Source organism: Nothobranchius furzeri, chromosome 18 (genome assembly GCF_043380555.1).
Source record: "Nothobranchius furzeri strain GRZ-AD chromosome 18, NfurGRZ-RIMD1, whole genome shotgun sequence".
NCBI classification, from domain to species: Eukaryota; Metazoa; Chordata; class Actinopteri; order Cyprinodontiformes; family Nothobranchiidae; genus Nothobranchius; species Nothobranchius furzeri.
The window spans coordinates 31,141,849-31,156,610 of NC_091758.1; the positions used below are offsets into that span (position 1 = coordinate 31,141,849).

Genomic DNA, 14,762 nt, shown 5'->3' on the forward strand with positions numbered 1-14,762 from the left:
TCCACCAGCCCCGTCTGTTAATGGTCTGTTTACTGAGACAAGACGAGATAATGGCCTGGGTGTTGGCTGGTGGAGAACCAGACAGAGGCCACGCTCCACTCTGCTTCTGGAATAGTTTCTGTGGAAACAGACAGAAAAACAGAGAAAAGGCTTCTATACTGCAAAAGAACTGAGTATCATAGACGCTCTGCATGAGGACGGTGCATCCTGCTGACACAGACAGGTTTGCAAGTCAAATATCTGGCCTCAAGCCTCCACACTTTTGTAGAGCATGCACACTCTTTTGGCTATGCAAATGTTAAATCTGTGTGCCTCCATGACTGCAGTCAGGCCTTTAGAGACAATTAAATGGTTGGCGAAGCTCTCCCATTATATATGTATAAGGAGTGTGTAAGGAGTGTGTGGCGTGGAATAACGAGAGACATCGGATATCTGTAAAACCATCAGCTGTAGGACTTGGTCATGGTGCCAGCCTTTGGAGAATTTGTGATGCGTTTTTGGTTGTAAAAGCTGAAACAAACATCTGCTCTTGAAAAAGTTCATCTCAGGTCACGCTAACGGCGCTTCGATCTCCAGCTCACAACTTCAGCATCAAAGCTGTGAGTGTGAATGAGTGTGAGACTGCACAACTATCTGCGGCCAACAATACAAGAGTCGTCTCTCCCAGGTGCCATCATTCTGCTCCTGTCGGTCCGGGCACTCTGACATCCTGCTGCTTTGCCTAAGGTCCCTTGTGGTCAGCGACCTCTGACCCATCCCTCCAACAGACCAGTCCTGCTCATCAGATGAATGTGTGCCCTGCAGGGATCAGAGAACCTGGAGTACACGGAGAAGCCATGCATGGCTCTTTCTAGAGATATTTTGTTGGCTCCCTTCTGTGTGTTGCAAGAAAAGGACAAAAATCATGTGTGACTTTCATCATTGAGCTAGCAGGGGCAGGAACGAATGACTTGCATGATATTTAAATCTTGTAAACCCCTAATTCAGGAATTAATTCAAAGAGTCCCCAAGCTAAATCCAGGGTTTCTGCTTGTGCTTTTGGGCCAGTGAAGCAAAAAAAAAAAAAAAAAGCCTGCTAGCTAGCCAGGCAGGCAGGAAAAAGCTAGCAGAGTTAGCTGCCAGGAACTGAGGGCTGTGATGGCATCAGTGACTCCTCTGGATTCCTCCCTCCCACCAAAGCACTTAACATGCAGCATAAATCAGCACACAAACAAACAAACAGATGCTGTTCAAATAAACACGCGGGCTCTAAGGGATGCGTGGAAAGCTAAAGAACACAGAGAGGAGGGGAGCATCACTCAGAGACCCATTAACCTCTGGCTTCCAACCAGAACAGTGAGCAGGCGTCTTTTAAGTACATGTTAAACATAGCTAGTCTATATGTGTGTGCACAAGTGATTTATGTCTTACTTTTTTAGTCCATGAACACGACGACTCCCCTTGAAGGCATGGGGGCAGTTGTGAACGAGGAACTCATGGCTTATGATCCGTTTATGGGCGTTTGTCACAGCAAACTACACATCGCTATTCAACCCCTCAGATAGTGACTTTGTGAGAGAAAGTCGTCTCAGAAGAACTTCCCAACGCATTAAAGCACATCCCCGAGAGAGAAGCTCCAGACTAAACACACATTCATTCAGCTGCTACCCTTCACCCCGGCGACAAGAGACGGATCCCTGACAAGCACCAAACAAAACAAAAAAAACTCACTTTTTCCAACAATTACAGAAACAACGCAGAGTGGGGGAGGAAGAGGCAAAACTTCAGAATATTATACACACTGGCATTTGGCGAGGCGCACGGAGCAAGCTCTGTCAGAGAGAGATGGGCTAATTTCAGAGCGACGTGCGCCAACACAAACAACTGTTCTGGCTGGCTCTCATTGTCAGTACTTGAGGTTTGACTCAAATTTTTCAACGCTCCGCAGCAAACTTCTCTTTACCCCATTTCCCCCCCTCCCCTTGTCTGATCTGTCCACGTCTAAGATCCCAGTGAGTGTTTCATCGCCTACACACTGAGAGCTTCAAAAGTCTTCTGGTAAGAGAACAAACTCAGATCCAGATGCTAATCTACATACAAAATTGACCTTTTTTTTATTCTACTCCTCCAACTTTGCAGATTTATTTCAACTATGAAGTAGGCGTGACTTTGAAGTGTGCGGTATTTTGATGTATGCAGCTTCAGCTGGTGCGGGGTCGGCGCCGGCAGTTCAGCGGCTACCGCTAGGCTCTCTAGGTGATATGTGCTGAGATTCACATAACAGCCGTGTGAATGTAAACATCATATGTTTCTGTTTGTGTCTCCACAGCACTATTTACTTCTGCTTTGACTTTGTTTATTAAAGGCCTTTACTGCTGTAACATAAAAGCAAGCAGCCATGGAAGGACATTTGGAGTTGTTACATTTGCAGCCTGCTCATAATTCTCACGGCTCACGCACAGTTCTGGTTCTGCGCCAGTCAACGAGACAGCCAGCGCCATACCGCCACTAGAGAAACTTCATCAAGTTGGGGTCGTATCCTTTGTTGCAAATCACACACACCTTTACACATCGGGAGAGCCATTGGATGCGAGTGTGTGTGTGCAAATGGAGTAGATGCTGGAAGCTGAACGGGCACCTTTAGAGGCCCCCGGTGCCTGAACGCTCAGCCTGTAGTCTGCTCCAGTATTGAAGCAGCTGTCTTTAATATAAGAGCCCCGCTCGGTCCATATTTATTCAGGTACAGACAGTGGAAGGGGTGTGGCCTTTCTTTTTCCTGGCAGCAGTGGAGAGCTCCTGCGGTTTTCTGGGGGCAAAGGGACAAGGGAGGGGAAAAAAAAGACACCAGTACTAAAAGGATGCAGGGGAAAAAACGGCTCCAGTCAGCTCAGTGTTGACTGGACGTCCTGTGCAATGGACAAGCCTCAGGGGCCCAAGGCTCACCATTGGTGGGGGTGGGGAGTGTATGATGATGGTCGTGTCTAAGACAAATCACCGGTGGAGCTGCTGTCACAGTAGGCCTTGACCAAGACAAACAGCTATGTTTTAAAATAAGTACTTGCCCCCTCGCAGCCTCCGATACCTCATCCGTGCTGAGACACATCCATACCTCCACACTAGTTCAAGCACATCCCCTCCACAGGTCACAGGAGTGGTGATGCAGTCCAACAGTCCACACGGAGGACCACTTTTCACTCTCTGGACACTTTTCTGCACATTTATGTCACTCGTGTTCCTCTGAAGCTGGAGTGCTACCGCTGCATTAAAGCAGGTGGACATTGTTGTCTCTGACAGCATATTGAAGCGTATAGGTGAGTTTCTGTGCCAACACAAAACCTTAAACATAGCTGCCTGGTGTGCAGAAGTGTCAGCAGTATTCCTTGCTTTTACCTAACAGCACATTGCATCTTGGGACTTGTGGTTTGTCTGAACTAGCCTGTCTGTGTCGCTGCCTGCAGCCTGCACCGAAGGGACTGGTGCTCCTCGCTAAACAGAGCCTCATTTATCTCTGTGGCGGAGTCCTTTCCTCTCCAGCAGTGGTCCTCCTGGACCCCTGAACTGCTGACAGGGGGGCCCCCTCCTCCTCCTCCTTTGAGCTCCAGCATGCGGCAAAATTGCGAGATGTTTCATCTGCATATTGATTAGCCTTGCCGAAAGAAAGCAGAACCTCAGCACTTCACTGACTACATAATGTAAAAAAGTATCAGTAATTCAGCTTGAATTCTCCTGAAAGGCTAAAAAAATAATGTATCTAATTAGAAGAATAACAAACAAATAAGAAAAACACAATTATAAACTTTTATGTTTTTCTGCACATCTTTCTAAAAATAAACGCTTCTATTGAGGAAAAGCTCACAAAGAAACAAACTCGTGTCGCCCAGTAAGGGCCGTCCTCGGTGAGTGGGCAGACTAGTGCCAGGCAGCCGAGCTGCAGACGGCTGGGCGCTGCAGCGTCTGATGGATGGCTTACACTCAGTAAGGACTGGACCAATGGCGTCCCGGATTGATTGGCCCAAAGGGGCCGTCGGGGAAAGCACTTCCTGTGTGTGTTAATGGACGCTCCAGCAGATGCATCGTGGCGGCTTGTGGCAGGGTGATGGTTGTTACTCCCTCTCTCCCTCCCAGACCTCCTCCCCCATATTTTTCTTTTCTCAGTTAATCAGAGGAGAGTAAAGTGAGACGAGCCAGGCCGAACAAGCGGCAAACCCTCTGAGCTGCTCTCTAACAAAACCCTGGTGAACGTCACAACTCAAACATTTATTTATGTTTAATTTGGTCAAATTTAAAACAGAACTTTAGAAATTCTAAATCACTTGCAGCTATTTTAAACTCATTGCTGCTCAGGTGATTTTTCAGCTCTTTTTAACTCGTTACTATCTTGTTTCTTTCTGTAAAAATAAGAAACCCTCCCAGGAAATCACCAAATGACTCATTAGAAAAATATTTCCAGTTCATTCTTCAACAACCTTGTTTGCATGGCGTTTGGATCTCTGTATAACAACTTAATAAAAACAAGACGCTATTTTTTTAGACGCCTTATGTTAAAACAACACAAATTGGAATATGTGTTTAAATTGAACAAATAAATGTCAATTTTGACAATGAGGGTCACTAAATCTTGTTAGAAATCGAAAAGATTTAGAAATTAAAATGTTTTCTTCCGGTTTGACTTTGCATGAGAGGGTTTGGAGCTGCAGAAACAAACTTTTTCCACCAATAATGAAACTTCTACAACTATTTCCCATCCGTCTTTGACAGAATGGTGATCCCACTCTCCTCATTTGCATTGTGTAACATTGTGGTTCAAACAAAACTGTTTTTAAAATCTATATCCCATGTTTTCATGTCCTCACCATAAATAAATAGGTTTAAACGTCACGGGAATGTAGTGCCTGCAGTTCCTCTAATGGCCACATGGTGTGCTTTCTCTATACATTCTGATGAGAATTAAAAAGAGAGATCATATCTCTCCTGTCTTAGCTTCCCTACATTGGCTACCTGTTAAATTCAGAATAGATTATAAGATCCTTCTTCTCACATATAAAGCTCTTAATAATCAAGCTCCATCATACATCAGTGATCTGATTGTTCCATACGTTCCTAACCGAGCACTTCGCTCTCAGACTGCAGGTCTACTGGTGGTTCCCACAATATCTAAAATTAGGATGGGAGGCAGATCTTTTAGTTATCAGGCTCCTCTCCTGTGGAACCAGCTCCCAGCTTTAGTCCGTGAGGCAGACACTTTGTCTACTTTTAAGACTAGGCTTAAAACATTTTTATTTGATAGGGCCTATGGTTAAAATTTGATGTTAGCTTAGATCTGGGCAAGTGGGGGAGTACAGGGAGGTGGAGTGTACAGTCGTAAAGACGGCTATCCCTTGCCCTGCCTCCTACATGCCTCCATCTAAATAGGATAGACTATCCAGAGTTATCTCTGTAGTTATGCTGCTATAGGCTTAGACTGCTGGAGGACACACTGACCACTTTTCACACTCTACTGCTTTATTCTACAATCTGCTCTTTAACTGTATTGTTTTCTGCAATTTCAGCTGTTAACTTTATTTTCTCTAAGTATTTTTCTCCCCAGAAGAAGCTACAACGATGTTCTGCTGAGCTGTGGTGGCCTCATAGAGAGGGCCATCGTCTAGCACACTGCTGCTATTACTAAAACATTATCCCTCTCCTGATAATAACTTTTTGCTTTCCTTGACGTTGGATGTGCTACTACTAGTTTATCCGTTTAATTATAGACCCACTGTGTGTGTGTGTGTGTGTGTGTGTGTGTGTGTGTGTGTGTGTGTGTGCGTGCGTGCGTGCGGGTGTGTGTGTGTGTGCGCGCGTGCCTGCTCTGTCTTCTCGATCCCCAGTGAGTCGTGGAGGATGGCTGCTTATACTGAGGCAGGATTCTCTGGAGGTTTCTTCCTGTTAAAAGGGAGTTTTCCTCTCCACTGTCGCTATATGCTTGCTTAGTATGAGGATTGCAGTAAAGTCACTGACACTAGTCAGTGACTTGATGCAATTTGCTGGGTTCCTTATATAGGAAACATTATTTCTGATTGGCTTAATGAACTGACCTGAATTGGAATGTTTATTATGTGAAGTGCCTTGAGACGACTCTTGTCGTGTTTTGGCGCTATATAAATAAACTTGAATTGAATTGATTGAATTTAGTACTTTTTGCCACGATATAGGTAGCAGTTCCATTCATCTTGAAAGGGTTTGGGTCAGTACCACCTTGTGAGCACAAGTGTTGAGAAGCATTTGCTTTCACGAGGAGTGTGCTCCTTCAATTAGCTGCTAGATACGCTAAGGTAGTGGCTGGAAACATATGTTTGAAGATGAATCTCGCCAAAATTCATGCGTGGTTCTCTTCTTCTGACCCAGGCCCCTCCTCCTCATGGTTCTGGCTCAGAAACCGCCCTGAAGGCTGACAATTCCAGCCAGGATCTCTGCATATCCTAATGGTTCTCCCTAGAGTCGTGAAACACTGTTGGCCCGCACTGCTGCACATCTTGCTTGGTACTAAGCTCCAGGACAAAACATTTTTGAGGTCCCAGTCCCCAGTATAACTTACCACAATTACCTGCCATATCCCCTTGTTCTTCAATGCTATCCCCTACCAACCCAGCAACTAATATTGGCCTTTTCTCTCCCTGACAGCTTTTCGATGAGATTAAGACGGTGGTAAATAACAATAAACAGGTAAATAATAATAAATAGGTTTAAACGTCACGGGAATGTAGTTCCTGCAGTTCTTCTAATGGCCACATGGTGTGCTTTCTCTATGCAGAGCAGCATTAAAGGTGCAGTTTGTAAGAATATAGTGAGAACTTTACAGTGAGAAAATCCCAAAAGTCTAATGTTTCAGTCATTTTGGAAGGAAGGTTATACTGAAACATAATTCATATCCAGCTGGCTGCGGGGATAGTCAGTTTTTCTCCTTTCAAAACACAGGAAGGAGGGACGTAACTACTGTTTACCATCAGTGAGTGTGTGGTTGCCATGTCTCCTGTGAGCTAATACTGCAGCACTGGTAACTGTAATTTGACGACGGCATGCAAAAAGCTACAGAGTTGTTTAAAATGGTTGCAGTAACTACATTTTACCACAGGATGCCATTTTTACTTCATTTCTACATAATGCACCTTTAATCTCCAGAAGAAACTAGTTTGGTAATAAATTAAGCTGCTGATTAGATTGACTATAAAATTTTGGATGACTTATTTATCAGTTGGTTCTTGGTTGGTTCAGCCTGAGATCAGTGGACTCAGTGGTCTCCTTTAAAATACAGCTGAAAACTCACCTGTTCAAGCTGGCTTTTGCGTGATCTTCATCACCACCTTCTCCTTATTCTGTTCTTTCTACCCATTCCACCTTTCCCAGAATCCACTGATTTCCCTCTTTCCTATTCATTTAATTTCTCCCTTTCCTTACTTTTTTCTTTTCTCCTTTTAAACATATTTTTTAATCATTTTAGAAACATTTTAATACTTAAATTTTTTTTTGTTTTTGTGAAGCGCCTTGTGACTTTTATCTTGAGAGGCGCTATATAAAAGATTGTTTTCTTTCTTTCTTTGCATCATTTTTCCTGGCAATGATACTCACTTCAATCATAAATTATTTTAAAAAATAATAAGTGAGGAGCCAGTTGAGGTGGTTTGGGCAGGATGCCTCCCTGGTGAGGTTTTCCGGGCATGTCCAACCGGGAGAAGGCCTAAAGGAAGACCCAGGACACGCTGGAGAGACAGTGAGTGCGTTTACATGCAACCAGTAACCCTTTTAAAACCCGAATATTCACAATAACCCGGTTCCGCAGGTCCATGTAAACACAGCCAAAAACCCGGATATGCTCATAACCTGGTTTTTAAAAACCCGGTTACTACACCTGGGGTAACCCTTTTCTAACCCGAAAGTTTGGTTGTGTAACGCATATCGGGATATCCCCATCAAAGCGTGTGTTCTGCGCATGCTCTGTTCGCAAGGAATCTTGGTCTTTTGAGTAGCGAGACGTCTTGTATGCGCCAGAACACCGGAAGTAAACAACAAGTTGGGAGCAACATGGCGAGTCGCGGCACAGCACCACACTTTTGGAGTGACGAAGAACCTACAGCACAAACAAACGCGGTCGCTATCTCTTCCGAACTGGGAAACATGTTGTTTTCACGGATACCGGAAGAAGAAGAACCGGAAATGACGCATATTGCGTCTGGACGTAGTCCATACATCCTGACGCTACCCCAACGTCCGTATTTACATCGGGTTATGCAAGTTAGAGGTAACTCTTTCTATTTATGCTTGTAAACGGGTTATTCTGATCAACTCAGAAACCCGAATACTGACCTTAACCCGATCATAACCTGGATATTGGCTGCATGTACACGTAGTCTATGTCTCACGGCTGGTCAGGGAACACCTTAGGATTCCCCCAGAGAAGCTGGTCCAAGTGGTTGGTGAGAGGGAAGACTGGGCCTCCCTGCTTAGGCTACTGCCCCCACGACCCGACCCCGGATAAGCGGTCGAAAATGGATGGATGGATAACAAGTGGAGGACGTTTTCACACTTTCTTGCAAAACCATTCAGGAACTAAAGTGTTGAGGTAAACAAGCAAATGTCCAAACTACAGCCTGTTTTTAGGCAGGGCATTAAAATCACAAAAAGGTCAAGAAATTTTCTTGCATTTTAGACATCAAAACATCAAATCCTGGATGGCAGAGAACTTTCTTCAGCTCAACCAGGACAAAACTGAAGTTTTAGTCATTGGTCCTGAGGCCCAGAGAGAGAAACTTTTACTGAAATTACAATCTCTGTCTTTTAATCCTTCTGAACAAGTGAAGAACCTGGGTGTGGTTTTTGGCTCGGAGCTTTTATCCCACACATTAAAAACATCACAAAAATAGGTTTTTATCACTTAAAGAACATCACCAGAGTCCGCCCTATTCTCTCTCGGGCCAATACGGAGATGCTGATGCATGCTTTTATCACCAGTAGGATAGACTACTGTAATGCCCTGCTTCCTGGTCTTCCCAAAAAGAGCATCTCAGGTTTACAACTTCTATAAAATTCGGCGGCACGTGTTCTGATGAAGACTAGGAGGCGGGAGCACATAACACCAGTTTTAGAATCATTGCATTGGCTCCCTGTATGTTTCAGGATCAATTTTAGGGTTCTTCGAATGGTTTTTAAGTATCTTAATGGTCTTGGGCCTTCTTATCTCTCAGAACTGCTTTTACCATATGAACCCTCACGGCCCCTGCGCTCTTCTGGCTGGTCTCTCCTGGTTATCCCTAAAGTCAGGACACACACTCACGGCGAGGCGTCCTTCCAGTATTACGGCCCTCGCCTCTGTAACGAGCTGCCAGAGGACCTCAGGACCACAGAGAACGTTCATGTTTTTAAGTCCAGGCTCAAGACCCACCTATTTTGGTTTGCTTTTATCTAATTATTTACAATAGTTTTATTTCTCATTTTACATGATTATATTTTAATACTGGCTTTGCATGTTTTAAATGATTATATTTTAGCCCAGTTTCATTATTTAATAATATTATTATTTTACTGTCCATATAATTTTATTTATTATTCATTCTCTAACTTTTGTCATTATATTAGCTTTTATTTTCATATTTTTACTCATTTTAATTCAGTGTTGTCTCTGTAGGGGCCCTCTGCCCCAGGGGCGGTGGTCCACTATTGCTTCCCAGGTGCTCTACAGGTAGTTAGAGTGGAGTTGGGGGTCTATGCTCCCCCTCCTCTGAGCGCCCTGACTTGGTTGCTGTGGAAGACCTGATGCTGCCGGGGCAGACGGCTCCTCTGATGGCGTTTCTTTGCCTTACCTTACTTGGCTCATCTGGACTCAGCCGAATATAAACTTTTACTGGTGTGTGTGTGTGTGTGTGTGTGTGTGTGTGCGTGCGTGCGTGCGTGCGTGTAAATGTTTTCAAACTGTTATGGGAATTTAGGATCATTTTTATTCTGTAAAGCACTTTGAGTCGCACTTTGCTTGAAAAGTGCTTTATAAATAAAATCTGATTGATTGAGTGCAAATATAAAAGAAAAAGCAGTAGAACACCGTGTGCACCACATTGCAAAGCGCTTTGATTTGAATGACGATGCTGAATAAATGAGGTTCATTTACAGTTTGCTGCACGCCAACATCGAACACACACACAATAATAATACATTTCAGTCTCTTTTAGATACCTTTTCTGTTTGCATCTAACTAAAAAATGCAGTTAATGTTTTCTTCTTGTGTAAGACAAACAGCACTTCTGAAGAGGAGCCAGACCACATAAGAGTGGGTTCCCGTTATGATCTTAATCAGTGAGCTTCCAATAAGCTGCTAATTTAGCCAAAGATTGGTGGTTTCTGACTGCCTGGCCACAGTCTGAGAGGCAACGAGAAGCATCATTATGGAAAGAAGATGGGTGAAAGCCACATTTTGGTACTGGTAATGGGAGTCGCAATGACAACCCAGTCCCTAGATCAGGGGTGTCAAACATGCGGCCCGCGGGCCGAATCCGGCCCGCAAGCAGGTTAAATCCAGCCCGCGAGATGGTTGTGCAAACTTTATTTTCATACTTTACAACGTAGAGTGAAAATAAACATATCTTTGTGAGCAGGTTTTCTCTAATGAGTATAAATAAAACAAAGCTGTGCTCAAGGCTCACACAAGAACTTGAATCACATCCTGAAGTTGGCCGCCACTCAGGATGTGACTTCTGATATTGATGTGCTGGTGAAAGCTAAAAGATGTAAAGAAAAATGAGTCAAATATACTTTAAGTGCTGCATGAAACTGATCTTGCCATGTGATCTGTAAGCTCTTTGAATCACTAAGGAATGTTTTTTTTATTTGTTGATTTTTTTTTTTCTCCAAATTTTCAAGTACACTTCAGGTGTTGTACTTGTACTACACTGTCTTCAGGATCCAGCCTTGTTTTATATTGATTGTATTAAAACAAAGAAAACAATCTGAAGTTTTTTTTTTTAATTTACCGGTCCGGCCCACTTGGGACTAGATTTCCCTTAATGTGGCCCCTGAGCTAAAATGAGTTTGACACCCCTGCCCTAGATGAACAACAGACCTGCAACAAGGTTGAATAAATAAATGTATACCCAAATCTGCCCAGCTGCTCCAGTTCAGGCACCGGGGGGCCGTAGGTTTCAACTCGAATGGGTTTGTACTGGTACAGGACTTCCTCTATCCTGGGCAAAGGCTGGAGACACACGTTCTGACGCTGAAAACGAAGCACAAGCAGAACAATATTGATTACTATCAGCTCTGAACAGTAAAATACTAAAAGGCTGTGTAAAAACAGATCAGAAAACACAAGAATCAAAGCTTTGTCTTTTTGATTTTCCCCTGACACAATGGTTTGGTGGAGAAACCGAAACGAGCGATGACTGATGTTTCATCTCTTTGTTAGCAACAGAGCAAATAATCCCAACAGAAATCTAACAAATCTCTGCTGGGTCTCTCCAGCAAAACCGATGAATGGAGACTACTGTTGGCTCTTTTAAAAACCAAATCTGACATTTCACAAACTTTCAGCTGCCGCAAACAGGTGAGACATGAGAGACTCCTCGAGGACAGTGTCTTTGATTTGAGCCTGAACCATCAAAAAAGGGAATTTCCACACAGACTTTTCTCTCCAGCTTTAAAGAAACTGCTCCAGTCCCAAAACAATCCTGGAATTAAAAAAAAAAGACGATGTTTAAACAAGCATTAGCTATTTCAGAGGAGAGCGGAGGAACTCTGGGACAAAGAGAAGATAAAAAGATAAGAAAGAAGAGAATAAGAAGTGGGGGAGAATAAACAACAGAACACAGAGGGGAGCTGATGAAAACCAAACCAAACAAGCTACATGTGCCCTGCGGCCACACACACACACACACACACACACACACACACACACACACACACACACACACACACACACACACACACACACACACACACATACACACACACACACACACACACGATACAAAGCATGAAAGGGCTCAAATGGGTGAGTTTTTTGATACAAACAGAACAAAAAGTTTTAATTGTCCAGGTGAAGAAGTGAGGCCTGCAGGGGCAAACTGGCATACAATGAGTCTAACTTCATAAATAATAGAAAATGTTCTGCAATCTGACCAACGTTTATGGCTAAATCAGCTAAAGGAAGATTTATGCTTCAGTTACAGATGTTTTTTAGGTTCTAGATGATTTTGCCCTCATAATCCAATTGTTTCTCTCAGAATGACTTTCAGCTATCTAAACAGAACAAGTCAGAACCTGCAACTCTGTTCAGGAGCCTTTGGTTTGTGCAGGTGAGAAGAGAGTGACACTGGCAGCCAATGATGAGAGCTTTGAACCAGGATTTCCTGACTGATGACGACGTGACGTCATAAAGTTTTGCATTTTTTAAGATGGAAAAAAAACATTAAAGATGAATTTTGATGTAACTGCATAACTAAGAATTACTGGTTTATAGTAAAAATGATAAAATACACAGATCTGTGGTTTTCCCCAACTTAAAGCTAAGCCAAGACACGTTCTGCTCTCTTCTGACTGAAAAACCAATACAGCCTTTGGAAATCACAAGCCAAGATGGCCGAGTCCATGAACGGTTGTTTTCTCCGTGACGCAGAAGAGACTAGCGTTTTATGACCTGATCGTTTTACTTTCTGCGGCTCATTCAGGCAATGGAGGTTAAAGATTTTCTGCATGCGTATGCAGCTGAGAGACCATGTTTCGGTATGAATGCTTTCTCAGAGGTGGGGACTTTAACCTAAATGTGTCCTAGTGAACGCATACAGGAGCACCGCCACATCCTAACAAAACCTGATAAAAAAAAACTTTGTCCACATCATTATTTCTCTCTTTCACACTCCCTCAGTCTCCATCCATCTTCTTCAGACATTCAGCACCGTTTGGGTCACTCAGAGGTGCACTGGGACCGTGGGGTCCAGGGAGAGGCTTCAGTCCACAGCTAGAGAGAAAGTGAGCCGCAGACAGCCGGACTTCAGTAAAGCAGATTTTTAAGTGACGGATATCGTTGCCCCCCCCTGCATTCTTCAAGAAGGGCACCTTGAAAACTGGCATCACTCCACATCTGCACATAGGAACAGCTCAAAACATGTGTACACTGCAGCCGGCAGGCATAGATGGGCCCTATATGGATATATGGACAAACCAGATGGGTGCCAACAGGGTTTGTCCAAATAAAATTTTACAAGCTCATGTCTGAGATAAACCATCTAGGTCTCTCTGAAAACCCATGTAGGGCCCGTTAAAATCTATGTGGGCAAACCCCTGTGGGGCCACAGTGGAAACCGTGGCCAAACCCTGATGGCATCCATATATATATATATATATATATATATATATATATATATATATATATATATATATATATATATATATATATATATATGGGGACAACCTATGTATGCTGGCTGGGCACAAAACATTAGGAATCAATTCATTAAAAACACCACACCACCTAATGATGTTTCTGACTTGTTTAGCAAAAATGATGCAGAGAAACAGCCCAAAATCCAGCTGACGAGACTTCTGCAAAGCCTCAAACATGAATTCACCCCCTTCCTGAGTGAATTATGGCACAGAAATGTTATTTTCAAAATACTCCAGAGAAAGAAAGCAACAAAGAGAGGGGAGAGAGGGGACCCCCGGCCAGGCCCTGCGGAGCAGGGGTCTTTGAAACAACATGACTCAAAGAGCCAATGCAAACATCTGCTTTCATCATCACGGAGGCCCATCCAACTACCTACACAACATAGTGTGCATTGTAAGTGTGTGTATGTAACTGGTATTTAAACTCTTATGATACCCCTGTGGCACAAAAGTGAACCTCTGGGGGCCATTAATCCTAATAAAACCGCAGGGGGCATGATTTGAGGACATCACTATCGCGCCACCGGGAGTACCCCTGCATCTCCAGAGTCTGGGCCTCCTGCTCAGGTATAACAACAAATTATGGCGTTCTGGTTATACAGGCAAGCACTGGGGCTGCTAATGGAAGCGGTCACGTGTACAGATTTGTGAGCAAAGAGCTGCGTTAAACTGGCTTGCATTCAGCTTGAGACGAACAATAACATTGCTCTTTTTAAATTCTTACAAGTACAAGAAAATGTATCAGGGGGAGCGCATCTGACTGAGTGATGCACCAGACAATCATGAAACTTTTATGGGACAGAGGTCTCATAAAAATAACATTACCTTCAGGCTGCGAGGGGTTTGTGTCCGCGGCACAGCACTGAGACAATTCAGTGATGGTTACAACGAGGACTCTCTCACCAGCAGAAATAAATAAACCCATCAGTTCCTAAAACTTTTATGTCGTATTATTAGAAAATTACACTAAAATTAAGTTTATGTTAAATAAACGATGGCCAACACGAAGAAGGAGGCCTCGTCTGTTTTTTGAAACACCAATCTCCATGCTCGGGCTGCCGCTCTGAGCAAAATTGGAAAATTACAAAGACACGCACAACACAAGCATCAGCACTCTCCAGCACCCCCATGCCTCCCCTGACTTTGCTGCTCAGCAGGATGCATCAAGGTTGCAGAGCCTAACCTCTCCATCAGCACCTCCCCACCACATCTGCTGGCAAACAAACAAACCCACATAAACTCCCTCGGATCCCAGGAGCTTTGGGAAACCTTCTTCAAATGCACAAAGTGACACCAACAATGGTGGGGTGTTGAGCAGCAGTGTATAGAGAATAAAAATGATGAGCCTGGTTGGGAGCTAAGCTGGAGTTTCTGTACGGATA

The 14,762-nt window shown here is 43.7% G+C and overlaps 1 protein-coding gene across 1 annotated transcript in view; it reads right to left on the reverse strand.

The window, feature by feature from the left end:
- The window catches only part of mnat1 (MNAT1 component of CDK activating kinase), a 35,138-nt gene that overhangs the window by 6,234 nt on the left and 14,142 nt on the right, over window positions 1-14,762 (reverse strand). Inside the window, exon 7 of the mRNA XM_015970043.3 lies at window positions 11,094-11,215. Coding sequence (XP_015825529.3) covers window positions 11,094-11,215 — 122 coding nt within the window. The remainder of the gene's footprint in view (window positions 1-11,093; window positions 11,216-14,762) is intronic.